The sequence below is a fragment of the Sceloporus occidentalis genome, unplaced genomic scaffold (genome assembly GCF_023333645.1).
Source record: "Sceloporus occidentalis isolate IW3139 unplaced genomic scaffold, rSceOcc1.0.p SCAF_242, whole genome shotgun sequence".
In the NCBI taxonomy this organism is placed as follows: Eukaryota; Metazoa; Chordata; class Lepidosauria; order Squamata; family Phrynosomatidae; genus Sceloporus; species Sceloporus occidentalis.
Window position 1 is genome coordinate 365,479 of NW_028317222.1, and position 20,590 is coordinate 386,068.

General features: G+C 48.5%; 2 protein-coding genes across 3 annotated transcripts; one reads left to right on the top strand and one right to left on the bottom strand.

Annotated features, from left to right (window-relative positions):
* The first annotated feature begins 3,546 nt into the window (after nucleotides 1–3,546).
* Nucleotides 3,547–6,394, top strand: LOC149276304 (sperm-associated antigen 7-like). The gene is made up of 7 exons (XM_089503709.1): nucleotides 3,547–3,631; nucleotides 4,766–4,833; nucleotides 5,237–5,325; nucleotides 5,415–5,499; nucleotides 5,644–5,733; nucleotides 5,849–6,005; nucleotides 6,282–6,394. Exons 1-7 carry the CDS (start codon nucleotides 3,547–3,549, stop codon nucleotides 6,392–6,394), a joined length of 687 nt encoding a protein of 228 aa, XP_089359835.1.
* Nucleotides 6,395–8,667: 2,273 nt separating this feature from the next.
* LOC149276305 (beta-enolase) lies at nucleotides 8,668–11,713 on the bottom strand. Of its 2 annotated transcripts, XM_089503686.1 has the most exons (10): nucleotides 11,629–11,713; nucleotides 11,397–11,551; nucleotides 10,934–11,003; nucleotides 10,647–10,780; nucleotides 10,244–10,466; nucleotides 9,888–10,085; nucleotides 9,611–9,812; nucleotides 9,213–9,321; nucleotides 8,985–9,043; nucleotides 8,668–8,737 (listed from the first exon to the last, which is right to left on the bottom strand). In XM_089503686.1, the coding sequence occupies exons 1-10, from the start codon at nucleotides 11,711–11,713 to the stop codon at nucleotides 8,668–8,670; spliced, it is 1,305 nt and encodes a 434-aa protein (XP_089359812.1). The 2 variants fall into 2 exon arrangements, with proteins under 2 accessions (XP_089359812.1, XP_089359813.1); XM_089503687.1 differs by lacking the exon at nucleotides 10,934–11,003 and having other exon boundaries at nucleotides 11,456–11,551.
* Between the last annotated feature and the right edge of the window lie 8,877 nt (nucleotides 11,714–20,590).

Genomic DNA, 20,590 nt, shown 5'->3' on the forward strand with positions numbered 1-20,590 from the left:
ATCAGTGACCGGCCCCTGTATAATGTATAGATAAATCAGTGACCGGCCCCTGTATAATGTATAGATAAATCAGTGACCGGCCCCCTGTATAATGTATAGATAAATCAGTGACCGGCCCCTGTATAATGTATAGATAAATCAGTGACCGGCCCCTGTATAATGTATAGATAAATCAGTGACCGGGCCCCTGTATAATGTATAGATAAATCAGTGACCGGACCCCTGTATAATGTATAGATAAATCAGTGACCGGCCCTCTGTATAATGTATAGATAAATCAGTGACCGGCCCCTGTATAATGTATAGATAAATCAGTGACCGGCCCCTGTATAATGTATAGATAAATCAGTGACCGGCCCCCTGTATAATGTATAGATAAATCAGTGACCGGCCCCTGTATAATGTATAGATAAATCAGTGACCGGCCCCTGTATAATGTATAGATAAATCAGTGACCGGCCCCCTGTATAATGTATAGATAAATCAGTGACCGGCCCCTGTATAATGTATAGATAAATCGGTGACCGGCCCCCTGTATAATGTATAGATAAATCAGTGACCGGCCCCCTGTATAATGTATAGATAAATCAGTGACCGGCCCCCTGTATAATGTATAGATAAATCAGTGACCGGCCCCCTGTATAATGTATAGATAAATCAGTGACCGGCCCCCTGTATAATGTATAGATAAATCAGTGACCGGCCCCTGTATAATGAATAAATAAATCAGTGACCGGCCCCCTGTATAATGTATAGATAAATCAGTGACCGGCCCCCTGTATAATGTATAGATAAATCAGTGACCGGCCCCTGTATAATGTATAGATAAATCAGTGACCGGCCCCCTGTAGAATGTATAGATAAATCAGTGACCGGCCCCCTGTATAATGTATAGATAAATCAGTGACCGGCCCCCTGTATAATGTATAGATAAATCAGTGACCGGCCCCTGTATAATGAATAAATAAATCAGTGACCGGCCCCCTGTATAATGTATAGATAAATCAGTGACCGGACCCCTGTATAATGTATAGATAAATCAGTGACCGGCCCTCTGTATAATGTATAGATAAATCAGTGACCGGCCCCTGTATAATGTATAGATAAATCAGTGACCGGCCCCCTGTAGAATGTATAGATAAATCAGTGACCGGCCCCCTGTATAATGTATAGATAAATCAGTGAGCCGGCCCCTGTATAATGTATAGATAAATCAGTGACCGGCCCCTGTATAATGAATAAATAAATCAGTGACCGGCCCCCTGTATAATGTATAGATAAATCAGTGACCGGCCCTCTGTATAATGTATAGATAAATCAGTGACCGGCCCCTGTATAATGTATAGATAAATCAGTGACCGGCCCTCTGTATAATGTATAGATAAATCAGTGACCGGCCCCTGTATAATGTATAGATAAATCAGTGACCAGCCCCCTGTAGAATGTATAGATAAATCAGTGACCGGCCCCCTGTATAATGTATAGATAAATCAGTGAGCCGGCCCCTGTATAATGTATAGATAAATCAGTGACCGGCCCCCTGTATAACGTATAGATAAATCAGTGACCGGGACCCTGTATAACGTATAGATAAATCAGTGACCGGCCCCCTGTATAATGTATAGATAAATCAGTGACCGTCCCCCTGTATAACGTATAGATAAATCAGTAACCGGCCCCTGTATAACGTATAGATAAATCAGTGACCGGCCCCCTGTATAATGTATAGATAAATCAGTGACCGGCCCTCTGTATAATGTATAGATAAATCAGTGACCGGCCCTCTGTATAATGTATAGATAAATCAGTGACCGGCCCTCTGTATAATGTATAGATAAATCAGTGACCGGCCCCTGTATAATGTATAGATAAATCAATGACCGGCCCCTGTAGAATGTATAGAAAATCAGTGACCGGCCCCTGTATAATGTATAGATAAATCAGTGACCGGCCCCTGTATAATGTATAGATAAATCAGTGACCTGCCCCTGTATAATGTATAGATAAATCAGTGACCGGACCCTGTATAATGTGTAGATAAATCAGTGACCAGCCCCTGTAGAATGTATAGATAAATCAGTGACCGGCCCCTGTATAATGTATAGATAAATCAGTGACCACATCCCTGTATAACGTATAGATAAATCAGTGACCGGGATCCTGTATAACGTATAGATAAATCAGTGACCGGCCCCCTGTATAATGTATAGATAAATCAGTGACCGGCCCCCAGTATAATGTATAGATAAATCAGTGACCGGCCCTCTGTATAATGTATAGATAAATCAGTGACCGGCCCCTGTATAATGTATAGATAAATCAGTGACCGGCCCCCTGTAGAATGTATAGATAAATCAGTGACCGGCCCCCTGTAGAATGTATAGATAAATCAGTGAGCCGGCCCCTGTAGAATGTATAGATAAATCAGTGACCGGCCCCCTGTATAATGTATAGATAAATCAGTGACCGGGACCCTGTATAACGTATAGATAAATCAGTGAGCCGGCCCCCTGTATAACGTATAGATAAATCAGTGACCGGCCCCCTGTATAATGTATAGATAAATCAGTGACCGGCCCTCTGTATAATGTATAGATAAATCAGTGACCGGCCCCTGTAGAATGTATAGATAAATCAGTGACCGGCCCCCTGTATAATGTAGAGATAAATCAGTGACCGGCCCCTGTAGAATGTATAGAAAATCAGTGACCGGCCCCTGTATAATGTATAGATAAATCAGTGACCGGCCCCTGTATAATGTATAGATAAATCAGTGACCGGCCCCTGTATAATGTATAGATAAATCAGTGACCGGACCCTGTATAATGTGTAGATAAATCAGTGACCAGCCCCTGTAGAATGTATAGATAAATCAGTGACCACATCCCTGTATAATGTATAGATAAATCAGTGACCGGGATCCTGTATAACGTATAGATAAATCAGTGACCGGCCCCCTGTATAATGTATAGATAAATCAGTGACCGGCCCCTGTATAATGTATAGATAAATCAGTGACCGGCCCCCTGTATAATGTATAGATAAATCAGTGACCGGCCCCCTGTATAATGTATAGATAAATCAGTGACCGGCCCCTGTATAACGTATAGATAAATCAGTGACCGGCCCCCTGTATAATGTATAGATAAATCAGTGAGCCGGCCCCCTGTATACTGTATAGATAAATCAGTGAGCCGGCCCCCTGTATACTGTATAGATAAATCAGTGAGCCGGCCCCCTGTATACTGTATAGATAAATCAGTGAGCCGGCCCCCTGTATAATGTATAGATAAATCAGTGACCACATCCCTGTATAATGTATAGATAAATCAGTGACCGGCCCCCTGTATAATCTATAGATAAATCAGTGAGCCGGCCCCTGTATAGATAAATCAGGTGTGGGCAAACAGCTGGAGTATGCCACTGGTTTCTATAGAGACTGCGCCGGGCACTACGGGTTTAAGAGAGGTGGGCCCCACCGCGGTCACCGCTTTAAGCACAGCTCTTTGGCACGCGCTGGGCGCGCTCCCGCTGTCTCAGTCCAAGATGGCGGACCTACTCGGTTCTATCCTCAGCTCCATGGAGCGGCCGCCTCAGGTCGGTGACCAGGAGTCCCGGCGCAAAGCTAGAGGTGAGTGGGGCGCGGGGTCCGCTGTGGGGATGGCGGAAAGGCGGCAGGAGGTGAGCGGCGGACGTTGGGCCGGCTCCGGCGCCATCGTTGTTTATCTTCTGAAATGTGGTAACCTGCTCGTACCTAGCGTTCTGATAGGATAGTATTGCCGCCACTCATTTATCATTTTTCCAATCAGCACTTGGGTTTGTGGAAGCGCTGTTTTTGATTGGCTAACTGTTTGTAAAGCGCCCGCCGACCCTGGGGCTCTTGAGGACTGCGAATTCCTGCAGCTCTTTGATTGGTCGGGATCGGCTGCTCTCGTTGTTCGTAGTGTTACTTAGAAAGAACGCGATAGGCTCAAAAACCTTGTCCTTTCCTCCTATTGGAGGGTTTATCTCAGCTTAATAGTTTGTTATCCCACCAGTGATTGGTTTATTCTCTTGCTGTTTTCATTTGTTTGTTTAAAGGAACAGACATGTGGGGGAATAAAGTAAATATATACCCCCCAAAAAAAATTTATAGCCTGCCTTGTGCCCTGACACTGCCCGCAAATAATGCAAAGAACGCCTTGTTAATAATTATACAGGGAACATATAATTGTCATGTGATACAAACCCAGGCACTGATTGGCTGTTGCGTTTATGCTGTGTTTCAGGTACTGGGGGTTATTTTCTTCAGATACCCGCGAGGGAGAGTGTTCGGTGTATGTGGGGGTAACCAGGGCATTTCCTGACGAATGTTACCCGTGTTTCTGTCACCCAGCATAGTCATGCTAGAGACGTCTCGGGGTCTTTTACCCTGGTCTCGGGGTGAATGGGTGGGGTCTTGGGCTCTTTTACCCTGGTCTTAGGGTGAATGGGCGGGGTCTTGGGGTCCTTTACCCCAGTCTCGGGGCAGAGTCTTGGTCTTTTACCCCGGTCTTGGGCCGAATGGGTGGAGTCTCTGGGTCCTGTACCCTGGTCTCGGGGTGAGTGGGCGGATTCAAATGAATAAATGGTGTCAGGAAGGAATTGGTGAACTGTGCGCGGTTTGCCCTCCCATCGTGGGAATGGATTCCACCTCCTTGCCCCGCCCCCAGGGGTAGTTACTGTTTTTTTGTTCTTTTGTATAATTGCCCCGTGGTGAGTAATGCTAACGCTGGTGATCCCACAGAGCAAGCGGCCCGGCTGAAGAAGATGCAGGAGCAGGAGAAGAGACAGAAGCTGGAGTTCAGGAAGCGGGTGAGAGCCTCCGACAGACGGGGCGTGACTTTTCCGGCTCAAACACCGCACTGAGCTGATGCTTTATTACAATGCTAATGAAGTCCGTTCCCTATAGACTTTCATTAGTCAGAGAGTCCGGTTTGGTGATTAAGATTGAGTCTTTCTATCGTTCCCCCAGGCAGGATGGTTAAGGGTGGGGGGGGGGGGGTGAGAATCATACAAATAGCTGATATGCTAAAAACTACAACTGGGGAACCCCCCCCACAAAAAAAAAACAAATTTATGGGAATTATTTTTTTTAATCAGATCCAAATGATAAAATCCTCTTTAATGGAAATTTTCACCCAAAAATAATTGGCACCACCCTGTTCCCATTTCCTAAATCATAGTTACCAACTGTCCTGTCTCTTTTCCCCTTCAGATGGAGAAGGAAGTCTCTGATTTTATCCAGGACACCACCCAGACTAAGAGAAAATTCCAGCCAATGGGAAAGATCGAGCGCAGCATTCTGTAAGAGAACCCCTCCCCTAGCCCCTCCCACAGCCCCTCCCCCAGCCCGTTCAGAGTCCCCTCTGATGCGTCTCCCTGTCCTCTTGCAGCCACGACGTGGTGGAGGTGGCCGGGTTGACGTCCTTCTCGTTTGGCGAGGATGAGGAAAGCCGATACGTCATGATCTTCAAAAAGGTGAGACCCTCGTGTTTACATTCCCTTCCTGGGTCAGCCTCTACCACCTCTGCTGGGAGGCTGTTCCATTTGTCTACCCCCACCTCTCATTAAAGTAAAACTTCCTTATGGAGTCCCGTAATAAAAGCTTCTCTGATTTGTCAGGAGTTTGCCCCGTCGGATGAGGAGCTGGAGGCGTACCGCAGGGGCGAGGAGTGGGACCCGGCCAAAGCCGAGGAGAAGAGAAAGCTGAAGGTATTTGCTGAGGTCGCGGCGTGGGTTCGAATGATTGACCCGCCGTCCGCCTGTGGCCCCCGGGGGTCGGTGTATAGGTTATTGCGTTGACTCACTGTCTTCGGACTCCCGGTAGGAATTGGCCCAGAAAGAGGCGGAAGAAGATGCCTTAAGGGGTCCGTCAACCGTCAACCCGGCAACGGACTACAAAGATAAATACAGCCACCTGATCGGGAAAGTCGCCGCCAAGGACGCCGCGCACACGCTGCAGGCCAACAAGGCGTACGGCTGCGGTGAGTCCCCACGCGGCCCTCGGTAACCTCCCGTTACCTGCAGCCGCCATTGCGCTCAGTCATGTGATCTTTGGGTGACTTTCCTGGCTCAAACACCGCACTGAGCTGATGCTTTATGGCAATGCTAATGAAGTCCGTCCCCCATAGACTTTCATTAGTGAAGGAGTCCTGCAGGGTGATTAAGACTGAGACGTTCTGTTGTTTCCTACAGGCAGTATGATAAGGAATAGGAATCTCCATCGTTCTAATTTGTAATTTTTCCTCCCCTGCATACAGTTCCCGTGGCCAATAAACGTGACACTCGTTCCATCGAGGAGGCGATGAATGAGATCCGTGCCAAAAAGCGACTGAAAGCAGAAGATGGCGACCCGGCTGGTGCGAGATCCTAAATCCATGACCCGGACCCGGCTCTCCCCAGCTGACCGGCCCGTGGTGATTAGAGGACGCAGCCCGCGTCTCACCTTGACGGACATTTTTTTTTTTTTATCTTAAGCTTTTAAATTATTACGGATTTGCCGGCTGTCCGCGTGATCGTAGCGGGGGGGGGGGGGGGTGACGGACGTCGCCTGCCGCCATCCGCAGATCCGGGGATAACGTTCTTCTCGCGCCGACTTTCCGGCCTCCGGTTTTGTGGCTTTTTTATATATATATATATATATGAGTCCTAAAGCTCCAGAGCGGATGCCCCGCCGCCGCCACCTGTCCGGCCTCCGCTTAGATTTCCATTTTTATTTTTTGTTGTCTGACGCGTTTTTAGAGATTCCTCTGTGGAACGGACTCTTCGTCCGCGTGAAGCCTCGAGGGCCGCTCCGGATGAACCCCGCGGCTCTATTAACCCTCCGGGTTCCGGCTTTTATTTCTGTACATAGATCCCGTCTGCCGGATTCTTTTAACCTCCCGTGTTTTAAGCTACCTCTTTCCATTAAAGTGATTGTATCCGTGGAAACCGCTGTGCTTTTTATACGCTCACAAGGGGTGGGGGAACACGTTGGGTAACTGTACATGCGCAGGCAAAGGCTGCCTGGACCAATCGGCATCCAACTAGGATTTTTGGTAGTGTCGGCATTTCAATGCAAATATTCTTCTGTTTCCCATAGCGCAGCGAGTGTATCAGAATCTTTCTGTAAGCCGCTTCCTGTTCTCTCCGTCCTGTCAGCCCGAGCAGGAAGTTGGAAGCCGCTTCCTTTTCTCTTCCTCCGGCAGCCCGAGCAGGAAGTTGGAAGCCGCTTCCTTTTCTCTTCCTCCGGCAGCCCGAGCAGGAAGTTGGAAGCCACTTCCTGTTTTCTCCCCCCATTGTTTTAGCAGACAGCGCATGAGGCAGCGATTTATACCCTGTGACGGGGCAGCAAGAGGGCGGCTCCCAAATTCAATAATAGAGAGAAATACTGAAGGGGAAGATGAAGTTTGGAGCTGGCGAGACGGCCCTCGGCCGGAGGGGAGTCTTGATGAGAGTTGCTTCCTGTAAGCACCCATTCACGTTATAATCAGCAGGTTTTGGGGGTTTTCTTCTCCAAATGCATAACTTTACGTTGTTGATGTTGAACTGTCTGGGCGAGGAGGTCCATGTCCTCTTCTGATTTATTTACCTTCTATAACCGTGTGTCCCGGGCCGGCCCCTGCAGTGCTGCGCTCAAACTTTTAATCAAACTCTCCGAATCCAATGTGTTTTCATCCATATATTAACCCATTGTGTGCCACGGCACAGCCCGCATCCACAGCATCTCTGAGGGCCACGCCGCGACTTACACCTTACAGAGAGAAACTTCCTGGATGGCATCATCAACACCCCTGCTACGGGGGTCACAGGGGGGAGCTGCCACCTTCTGGTCCTGGGGGCAAGTAAGGCCTCATCAGCCCTTTCACATCCTCCCAGTAAATAACGCACACATACTCACTCATACTAACACACGTGCATACTTATACTCACTGTAACAAACATGCGCACTCATACTAACACACACTTACACATACACTTGCATGCTAGCACACACGCCTTCACATACTCTGACTCTAACACACACTCCCTCCGTTACTCTCTTTCACTCGCTCCCTCCCTTTACTTGTCGCAGATCTTCATCGCTTTTAACATGGGGTCACGCAACATCACCTTACTCGACCCTGCTGAGTCCCACGTTTTTTTTATTTTGTTTTTTCCCCCCCTCATATAAATTTATTTTTGGAACCAGCAGGTATCTCTAAAAAAATATTCCGGAAGCTTTCATTCTCTCACCCCCCCCCTCCCCCCAATATATAAAATTATTTTATTTCATTAATTCAGGAACGAGGTATTTTAAACATTCTTTGCAAGCTGTATCTGGTTCCGCTCGGAATTCTTTTCCGTTTATTTGGAATTCTGTGCTCGTAGCGTGTGGCAGGACACATGTATGTAACCATGTTCTACGCAGGGTATACGGTAATAAACACTAAACCCCCAATTCCGAAAGATGCTCAGTTTAGAGATTTATTCCAAAAACGTGTCCGTGATTTTTTTTCTCGATACGCAGGAAGGATTCGGCGAGCCCAAGACACATGCGTGTGCGAATTAAAGGGACGCGTGGCTTTCGTGGCACTTTATAAAGGCTCGGGGTGGTCTTGGTGTTTTGAGCTCTGCAGGGAGTCTCGTTGGTGTGAGTGTTGCAAAGGATTCTGGGCGACGGCTGCTTTACTTAGCCCGGGGGTTTCTGAAGTTACGACCGGCAAATTTAGCCTTATCGCCGAGCTCTTCCTCGATCCTGCGGGACAAGAATGGCGTGAGATATGATGCTATGTAACACAGTGGTGGGCATATGCCGCGTTATATAACACAGTGGTGGGCATATGCCGCGTTATATAACACAGTGGTGGGCATATGCCGCGTTATATAACACAGTGGTGGGCATATGCCGCGTTATATAACACAGTGGTGGGCATATGCCGCGTTATATGGCAGTGGTGGGCATATGCCGCGTTATATAACACAGTGCTTGGTGCGTCTCTCACCTCATCAGCTGGTTGTATTTGGAGAGTCTCTCTGATCGGCACGGGGCCCCTGTCTTAATCTGTTGAGAGGAAATGGGGTAAGGTCACCATCTTGCCCGGTACTTGGCTGCTGAGTCCATGCCCTGCCCCAGAAACTGCCCCTTAACACTCTCATTCATCTCACTCCCTCTTCCTGTCACTCCCTCCATCATCTGCCCTAGTGCCGCTCCCACCCCTCCACACCCTCACCTGTCCGGTGCACAGTCCCACCACCAGGTCAGCGATGAAGGCGTCTTCAGTCTCTCCGGAGCGGTGACTCACCATTACACCCCAGCCATTGGACTGGGCCAGCTTACACCTGCGGATATACTCCGTGTCACTATATACACAGCTCTGATATAAGCCACCTCTCACCACCCACCCCATATCACGAGAGAGCGTAAGAGACACTCTGCATTGCTCTAGATACCAGCTAAGGCACTTAGGCCAGTCCCCCCATACCTGATGTCCAATATAGCAGGCAAAATCAAGTGGGAATGTTAGGACCACAACTACCATTTTAATGGGGCAATAAGACACAGGAATCCTCTGCAATAAGCCCACCGTACAATTCTGCCCTTAGTCTGGATTCTGAATGACGAACTCACGCTTGGATGGACTCGGTGACCGAGCCAATCTGGTTGACCTTCAGGAGCAGACAGTTGCAGGCCTTCTCCTCCACGGCCTTCTGGATCCTCTTGGGGTTGGTGACGGTCAAATCATCTCCAACTACCTGGATGTCGACAGAAGCCAAGAATTTCTTCCAGTTTTCCCAGTCGTCCTGATCGAACGGGTCCTCGATGGAGACAACTGTCATGGAGGAAGTAAAGTCATGATGTCGGCCCTCGGCCTGCTGGTGTTACCCCCGCAAGGAGAGATTCTCACCTGGATATGATTCAATAAAGCTCTTGTACAGGTCTCCCAACTTTTCCCCGGAGATGTAGCGGCTTGGGTCATCGGGGGATTTGAAGTCCAGATCGTATTGTCCTTTCCGGTAGAATTCAGAAGCTGCCACATCCATTCCGATGACAATCTTGTCGGGGTATCCAGCCTTTTCAATTGCCGCCTTCAGGAGCTCCAGGGCTGTTGGAGAAAGGGATATAGAAGTTCTAAATTAGGTTCCTGGTCCCCCTAGACTGTGTTCCTGACAATGGTTGGCCATGTAGTCAACTGGTGTCTATCACAATAGAAACATCTGCTCAAAGCTCTACTCATTCATGTGTCCTGATCCCCTTCCTCACCTTCATTGTTCTCCAGGATGTTGGGAGCAAATCCACCTTCATCTCCTACGTTGGTGGCATCCTTTCCATACTTGGCCTTTATGACGCCCTTCAGGTTGTGATAGACTTCGGCTCCAATGCGCATGGCCTCACGGAAGGTGGAGGCTCCTACTGGCAGAATCATGAACTCCTGCATGGCCAACTTGTTCCCTGCGTGGGAGCCCCCATTGATGACGTTAAAGGCCTGTCCAGAGACAATCATGGATTAACAGTGGGGACGTCCATGGTGGCCGAAACACATTCAATGGAATTGGGTTTCGTGAGGCACAAAAGACACAGACAGAGGGAGGTGATGGAAGAGTGAAATGGAGACAGGATGGGCATTGGTGGGATAGGACACAGTAACAGAATTAAAGGTTCTCACAGGCACAGGGAGGATGATTTCTGGGTTTCCAGCCAGATCTGCGATGTGTCGGTACAGGGGGACTCCTTTCTCTGCTGCGCCGGCCTTGCACACGGCCAGTGACACTCCCAGGATGGCATTGGCACCAAACTTAGCTGTGAGAGCAAATTATATGAAAGCTGGTCTGCGATCCCAATGTGGTGCTACCAACATCCTCAGGAACCCACCATCCAGTCTCCTCACTACACCTCCTATTCCTCTACCCCCCCACCTTATCCTCAGATACCTCCTGCTCCTTCCGTACTTACACTTATTCTCAGTCCCATCAAGATCCAGCATCAGTTTGTCGATCTTCTCTTGCTCCACGACACTGAGTTTCTGGGGAGAGATCAGACAATTTCTTGGAGGCCCACCAAGGAATGTCTCACATCTTTGTGCCTCATTCGTCTCACCAGGTCCCAAGACTTTTGGCTATTCGTCCATCTAAGCATCAGCCAACTAGCAACCTATCCATCAGTCCATCTATCAGTCTGCTCATCCATCAGTCCATCCATCCATCAGCATCTGTCACTTAGCATCTGTACCCTCCATTTCTTGGGCAACGACGTTGTCCATCACTCCTTACGCCTGATAACCAGTTAACTGAATTCCTTATCTTCTCTACTAACTCACCCCTCATCAGTTCTCTCCCTCCATTCCCATCCTCAGGAACCCAGCAACCCATCCATCAATCCAGTCTTTAACCCATCCGTCCATCCATTAAATGGTTACCTTCTCTAGCAGAGCTGGTACAATCGTCTTGTTGATGTGCTCCACGGCCTTCAGGACACCTTTGCCCAAATATCGGGACTTGTCTCCATCCCTCAGCTCCAGAGCCTCATATATTCCAGTGGAGGCTCCGCTGGGCACAGCCGCCCGGAAGAGACCTGGAATTAGGACAAATGTTGTCACTTCTAGGCTCCACATACTTGGCCTCCATTATCCCTGAGGGGCATGAACTCACCCTTGGCTGTATACAGGTCAACCTCAACTGTTGGGTTACCCCTGGAGTCCAGGATCTCCCTGGCATGTATCTTCTGGATGGACATGGTGCCTGAAAGACAGGGAACGCTAATCAGTGATGCTGAGTACCTGTATTGTCACGGAGGAAGTAGGCCTACAAATATGGTAACCCCATACCCATGGTACTAGCACCTATACTATACCTAGTGTAACCGGCACCTATACTATACCTAGTGTAACCAGCACCTATACAATACTTAGTGTAACAGGAACCTATACTATACCTAGTGTAACCGGCACCTATACTATACCTAGTGTAACCGGCACCTATACTATACCTAGTGTAACCGGCACCTATACTATACCTGGTGTAACCGGCACCTATACTATACCTAGTGTAACCGGCACCTATACTATACCTAGTGTAACCAGGACCTATACAATACTTCGTGTAACCGGCACCTATACTATACCTAGTGTAACCGGCACCTATACTATACCTAGTGTAACTATCATCTCTACTATACCTGGTGTAACCGGCACCTATACCATACCTAGTATAACCGGCACCTATACAATACCTAGTGTAACCGGCACCTATACAATACCTAGTATAACCGGCACCTATGCTATACCTAGTGTAACCGGCACGTATACTATACCTAGTTTAACTAGCACCTATACTATACCTAGTGTAACCGGCACCTATACTATACCTAGTGTAACCGGCACCTATACTATAGCACCAATCGCTATCCTCAGATATCATTAAATCAGAGGAGAATATGAACGATGCGCTTGGCTGAACTGATCGACGGCCGTCGCGTCTACCTGATAAATTCTGTCCACTCCCAAATTATCTCCAGGGGAGTCTAAATATAACCCCGCGGAAAAGGGCAGAATACTTATAGTAACAGGCAAAGGTCAACCAGGCAGCGGCAGTGCCAACCTCCCCCTCACACACTACTACACCACAACACATATACACAGCACCAACCTCCCCCTCACACACTACTACACCACAACACATATACACAGCACCGACCTCCCCTCACACACTACTACACCACGACACATATACACAGCACCGACCTCCCCCTCACACACTACTACACCATGACACATATACACAGCACCGACCTCCCCTCACACACTACTACACCACAACTCATATACACAGCGCCGACCTCCTCTCACACACTACTACACCACAACACATATACACAGCACAGACCTCCCCCTCACACACTACTACACCACAACACATATACACAGCGCCGACCTCCCCCTCACACACTACTACACCACGACACATATACACAGCACCGACCTCCCCCTTACACACTACTACACCACAACACATATACACAGCACCGACCTCCCCTCATACACTACTACACCACGACACATATACACAGCACCGACCTCCCCCTCACACACTACTACACCACAACACATATACACAGCACCGACCTCCCCTCACACACTACTACTACACCACTACACATATACACAGCGCCGACCTCCCCCTCACACACTACTACACCACGACACATATACACAGCACCAACCTCCCCCTCACACACTACTACACCACGACACATATACACAGCACCAACCTCCCCTCACACACTACTACACCACAACACATATACACAGCACCGACCTCCCCCTCACACACTACTACACCACAACACATATACACAGCACCGACCTCCCCCTCACACACTACTACACCACAACACATATACACAGCACCAACCTCCCCCTCACACACTACTACACCACAACACATATACACAGCGCCGACCTCCCCTCACACACTACTACACCACAACACATATACACAGCACCGACCTCCCCCTCACACACTACTACACCACAACACATATACACAGCGCCACCTCCCCTCACACACTACTACACCACGACACATATACACAGCACCGACCTCCCCTCACACACTACTACACCACGACACATATACACAGCACCGACCTCCCCCTCACACACTACTACACCACAACACATATACACAGCACCGACCTCCCCTCACACACTACTACACCACGACACATATACACAGCACCGACCTCCCCTCACACACTACTACACCACGACACATATACACAGCGCCAACCTCCCCCTCACACACTACTACACCACAACACATATACACAGCGCCGACCTCCCCTCACACACTACTACACCATGACACATATACACAGCACCAACCTCCCCTCACACACTACTACACCACAACACATATACACAGCACCGACCTCCCCCTCACACACTACTACACCACGACACATATACACAGCACCGGCCTCCCCCTCACACACTACTACACCACGACACATATACACAGCACCGACCTCCCCCTCACACACTACTACTACACCACAACACATATACACAGCGCCGACCTCCCCTCACACACTACTACTACACCACGACATATATACACAGCACCGACGTCCCCTCACACACTACTACACCACAACACATATACACAGCACAGACCTCCCCTCACACACTACTACTACACCACAACACATATACACAGCACCGACCTCCCCTCACACACTACTACACCACGACACATATACACAGCACCGACCTCCCCTCACACACTACTACACCACAACACATATACACAGCACCGACCTCCCCTCACACACTACTACACCACGACACATATACACAGCGCCGACCTCCCCCTCACACACTACTACACCACGACACATATACACAGCACCAACCTCCCCCTCACACACTACTACACCACAACACATATACACAGCACCGACCTCCCCTCACACACTACTACACCACGACACATATACACAGCACCGACCTCCCCATCACACACTACTACTACACCACAACACATATACACAGCGCCGGCCTCCCCTCACACACTACTACACCACAACACATATACACAGCACCGACCTCCCCTCACACACTACTACACCACGACACATATACACAGCACCGACCTCCCCTCACACACTACTACACCACGACACATATACACAGCGCCAACCTCCCCCTCACACACTACTACACCACAACACATATACACAGCGCCGACCTCCCCTCACACACTACTACACCATGACACATATACACAGCACCAACCTCCCCTCACACACTACTACACCACAACACATATACACAGCACCGACCTCCCCCTCACACACTACTACACCACGACACATATACACAGCACCGGCCTCCCCCTCACACACTACTACACCACAACACATATACACAGCACCGACCTCCCCCTCACACACTACTACACCACAACACATATACACAGCACCGACCTCCCCTCACACACTACTACACCACGACACATATACACAGCACCGACCTCCCCTCACACACTACTACACCACAACACATATACACAGCACCGACCTCCCCTCACACACTACTACACCACAACACATATACACAGCACCGACCTCCCCTCACACACTACTACACCACGACACATATACACAGCGCCGACCTCCCCCTCACACACTACTACACCACGACACATATACACAGCACCGACCTCCCCTCACACACTACTACACCACGACACATATACACAGCACCGACCTCCCCTCACACACTACTACACCACGACACATATACACAGCACCGACCTCCCCTCACACACTACTACACCACGACACATATACACAGCACCAACCTCCCCTCACACACTACTACACCACAACACATATACACAGCGCCGACCTCCCCTCACACACTACTACACCACAACACATATACACAGCACCGACCTCCCCTCACACACTACTACACCACGACACATATACACAGCACCAACCTCCCCTCACACACTACTACACCACAACACATATACACAGCGCCGACCTCCCCTCACACACTACTACACCACGACACACATATACACAGCACCAACCTCCCCTCACACACTACTACACCACGACACATATACACAGCGCCGACCTCCCCCTCACACACTACTACACCACAAGACATATTCACAGCGCAGACAGCTGCAGCTCCAGCCTCCCCTCGCATGCATGGAGTCCCTGTCTTCCCTGACACTGAGCGTGTTGTATGTATCGATGCTCCGTGGGTACCACGTGTGGCTCTCACCTGTGTTTCCGTGGCTTGTGGCCGGCAGAGTGGGGAAGGATATGCCGGCTGGTGGTTTATATGCTCTGGTGGGTGGGCACTGCTGCCGGTGACAGCAAGGGGGGCAGACTTGGGGGGGGGGTTGGGGCAAGAAGACACCGATCACACACGCATGTGCACATATATAGAAACTCACCCTTTTACGCGCGGTAAATCCACCGAGCCGGGGGTGAGCAGGAGTTTAATGTTTCCTCTCCCAGACCTCACTGCACATCACAAGGAGCCAACCCAGGGGGCTGCCACCAAATATTAACCCTTTAATACCCCTTCACACAGACCCCACCGCAGCGACACGCTGATGGCGGCAGCCAAATGCCTCTAACAAATCATTATGGAAACCGTGATTGGTCAGGAGGTAACGATATTCTGAATGGAGTCACCTGTGTTCAAGCAGGGATTCCAGCTGTGATATAGCAGTGAGAAAAGAACCAATCGGGATCATCGGATATCATTAAATCAGACTGGTGTAAAACCTTGAGAATCTGCCCATTCACCCACAGAGTGTGTTAAAAATCCTGATAATCTGCCCATTCACCCTGAGACCTCCTGCCCTAGCGTGCCCCGTGCTACGTCGCACCCCCCTTGGGCACAGGGGACGGAGTAGGGGATGTGGTTGGATATAGGTTGGTAAATAGCCGGCAGGGGGTATAACGCAGACCCCTGTGACGGGCCGTCTGTCTCCGTGTCTTGTCCCCTGTGTACCCTTGGCAGGGGTCAGCTCCGGGTCTCCTGTTACCCCTGACCTTTCGCTTTACTCAGGAATGAGGCAGAAGGAGGGCGTCTCTCCTCCCTGACCTTAAACTGGGATAAATATAACCCGGTGCACCTGCCCTGTCCTTACCCCCGACAGCCCTATCTCCTGTCTGCCTCCTTATCACTGCTCGCCCTGCCTGCGTCATACACATCTGCACACACGCTAATAATCATCACGCACGCGCTTATAATCATCATGCACATGCTTATAATCACATTGCACACGCTAATAATAATCACGCACACGCTAATAATCACATCTCACAACCTAATAATCATCTCACACACGTGTGTATACAATGCTGGGGGTTATATTACTGTATACAGCGCTGGGGGTTATATTACTGTATACAGTGCTGGAGTTTTATTACTGTATACAGCGCTGGGGTTATATTACTGTATACAGCGCTGGGGGATTATATTACTGTATACAGCGCTGGGGTTATATTACCGTATACAGCGCTGCGGGGTTATATTACTGTATACAGTGCTGGGGGGTATATTACTGTATACAGCGCTGGGGGTTATATTATCGTATACAGCGCTGGGGGGTTATATTACCGTATACTGTGCTGGGGGTTATATTACTGTATACAGCGCTGGGGGGTTATATTACTGTATACAGCGCTGGGGGGTATATTACTGTATACAGCGCTGGGGGGTTATATTACTGTATACAGCGCTGGGGGTTATATTACTGTATACAGCGCTGGGGGTTATATTACTGTATACAGCGCTGGGGTTATATTACTGTATACAGCGCTGGGGGTTATTACTGTATACAGTGCTGGGGGTTATATTACTGTATACAGAGCTGGGGGGTTATATTACTGTATACAGCGCTGGGGGTTATATTACTGTATACAGCGCTGCGGGGTTATTACTGTATACAGCGCTGGGGGGTTATATTACTGTATACAGCGCTGGGGGTTATATTACTGTATACAGCGCTGGGGGTTATATTACTGTATACAGCACTGGGGTTATATTACTGTATACAGCACTGGGGGGTTATATTACTGTATACAGCGCTGGGGGTTATATAACTGTATACAGCGCTGGGGGTTATATTACTGTATACAGCGCCGGAGGGTTATTACTGTATACAGCACTGGGGGTTATATTACTGTATACAGCGCTGGGGGGTTATATTACTGTATACAGCACTGGGGGTTATATTACTGTATACAGAGCTGGGGTTATATTACTGTATACAGCGCTGGGGGTTATATTACTGTATACAGCACTGGGGGTTATATTACTGTATACAGCGCTGGGGGGTTATTACTGTATACAGCGCTGGGGGGTATATTACTGTATACAGCGCTGGGGGGTTATTACTGTATACAGCGCTGGGGGGTATATTACTGTATACAGCACTGGGGGTTATATTACTGTATACAGCGCTGGGGGGTTATATTACTGTATACAGCGCTGGGGGTTATATTACTGTATACAGCGCTGGGGGTTATATTACTGTATACAGCGCTGGGGGGTATATTACTGTATACAGCGCTGGGGGTATATTTTTGTATACAGCTCAGGACACCTGCAGTGTTAGATTATGACCAGTAGGAGGCGCTGTTTTATAGTAAATCCCCTCCCCCGGCTCTCCGTCAGGGGCAGACAGCGCACGGTGGGATTCGCGCGGTCTGCCCGGCGGTTTTGTTTGTTTTTTTTTTAGTTTTTCTGCTTTTCTGTGAAATAGGAGAATTATTTATGTCGGTTCTTGTAGGAAAAATATTTCTTTATACAGATTACAAACTCCCTGAGAGTCTGGACACAAATATTGTGGGCTCCTAACAAAGAGGGACGACAGGGAGGAGAGAGGGGTATCAGGGGAGGAGAGAGGGGCGTCAGGGAGGAGAGAAGGGTATTAGGGGAGGAAATAGGGGGTATCAACAGAGGAAAGAGGGGCGTCAGGGATGAGAGAGGGGTATCAGGGGAGGAAATAGGGACGTCAGGGAGGAGAGAGAGGTATCAGGGCGGGGGCGAGCGTTACTGGGGAGGACCAGCGACCCGCCCAGGCGTGTGTCAGCGATGCTTCACGAACTCGTCAAGACTCCGGCTGAACACATCGCCCGCACGCGGTGACGCACAGGAAACGTCACAATGAGGTCAGCTAAAAAAATGTAAACATTGCATGCAGTACGCGGCACCGATCACTAGGTGTCAGCACTGAGTTACACACACGAACGCGAAGCAGACGAACTACATTTCCCAGCATGCAATGCCAGCCGAAGTTACCTCTGTAACAGGGATACTGAGGTTTACTAATAGCCCTATCAGAGCAGCCGCCTTCGCTGCATCCACAAAAACCTGGTTTTTATCTCATTTTGGCCCAATAAACTCCCTTTATCTGCAGACCTGGAGCCGTCTTTGCTGTCAGTCATGTGATATTTTGGGTGACTTTCACCACACTGAGCTGATGCTTTATGGCGATGCTATTGAAGTCCGTTCCTCCATAGACTTTAATTAGTCAGAGAGTCCAGCTGGCTGATTAAGACTGAGCCATTCTATTGTTTCCCCCAGGTGGTATTACTGGTCAAACTACACAGGGACGGTTGGGAGATATAGCAATAATAACTGCAAATACACCTGCAGAATTCGCCCCAGTCCTGCTCCTGGTATATCTGATATATCTGTTGTTTTGGTGCCATAAAGTAGTCAGAGTTCAGGTATTTCCTTCTGTGCGGATAAACATCTCTCATCACTCACATCCACCTGCAGCTCCATGCTGCAAAAAGGGGAGGGGCTTAAGGCTGCGCCGCTGCATGTTGCGGCTCGTACCCGTGTGCGTGTTTCCTCTGCACGCCACCATCACGGATGACTCTGCTTCCTGGCAGAATAGTACAAAGTGAACAAACCGACCTCAGAATATCATTGGATTATTCACTAAAATTAACTCGTTCCCGAATCTTTCAATATTTTAATGATTTACCTATTTTTTTCTGTTTGTTTGTAAAACATGAACCTAAACAAATCATTTATAATAACACATTGTACAGCGCTGCGGAGTATGACGGCGATATATAAATAATAATAATACACATTGTACAGCGCTGCGGAGTATGACGGCGATATATAAATAATAATAATAACACATTGTACAGCGCTGCGTAGTATGACGGCGATATATAAATAATAATAATAACACACATTGTACAGCGCTGCGGAGTATGACGGCGATATATAAATAATAATAATAACACACATTGTACAGCGCTGCGGAGTATGACGGCGATATATAAATAATAATAATAACACACATTGTACAGCGCTGCGGAGTATGACGGTGATATATAAATAATAACACACATTGTACAGCGCTGCGGAGTATGATGGCGATATATAAATAATAACACATTGTACAGCGCTGCGGAGTATGACGGCGATATATAAATAATAATAACACACATTGTACAGCGCTGCGGAGTATGACGGCGATATATAAATAATAACACACATTGTACAGCGCTGCGGAGTATGACGGCGATATATAAATAATAATAACACACATTGTACAGCGCTGCGGAGTATGACGGCGATATATAAATAATAACACACATTGTACAGCGCTGCGGAGTATGACGGCGATATATAAATAATAATAACACACATTGTACAGCGCTGCGGAGTATGACGGCGATATATAAATAATAATAACACACATTGTACAGCGCCGCGGAGTATGACGGCGATATATAAATAATAATAACACACATTGTACAGCGCTGCGGAGTATGATGGCGATATATAAATAATAATAATAACACACATTGTACAGCGCTGCGGAGTATGACGGCGATATATAAATAATAATAACACACATTGTACAGCGCTGCGGAGTATGACGGCGATATATCTATATAGATGATGTCTCTTACAGACCTTTGCCCCCAGCCCCTCCCCCGGGGGGTAAATGCACACAGACCCCTTCTGCAGGGACTGAATGACAGATTGAGGACCATGGATGGGCCAACTTCTCCTCACTGTACAGCTGAGAGGGTGGTAGATAA

What these genes read in the sequence shown, in the direction of transcription:
- LOC149276304 (XM_089503709.1), top strand. Translation starts at nt 3,547, where the DNA reads ATGGCGGACCTACTCGGTTCTATCCTCAGCTCCATGGAGCGGCCGCCT. An exon ending in AGCTGGAGTTCAGGAAGCGG is followed by an intron (nt 4,834 to 5,236) that starts GTGAGAGCCTCC and finishes TTTCCCCTTCAG; the next exon opens with ATGGAGAAGGAAGTCTCTGA. An exon ending in AAGATCGAGCGCAGCATTCT is followed by an intron (nt 5,326 to 5,414) that starts GTAAGAGAACCC and finishes GTCCTCTTGCAG; the next exon opens with CCACGACGTGGTGGAGGTGG.
- LOC149276305 (XM_089503686.1), bottom strand. Translation starts at nt 11,713, where the DNA reads ATGTCCATCCAGAAGATACATGCCAGGGAGATCCTGGACTCCAGGGGT. An exon ending in TACCAGCTCTGCTAGAGAAG is followed by an intron (nt 11,004 to 11,396) that starts GTAACCATTTAA and finishes ATCTCTCCCCAG; the next exon opens with AAACTCAGTGTCGTGGAGCA. An exon ending in AAATACAACCAGCTGATGAG is followed by an intron (nt 8,738 to 8,984) that starts GTGAGAGACGCA and finishes CTTGTCCCGCAG; the next exon opens with GATCGAGGAAGAGCTCGGCG.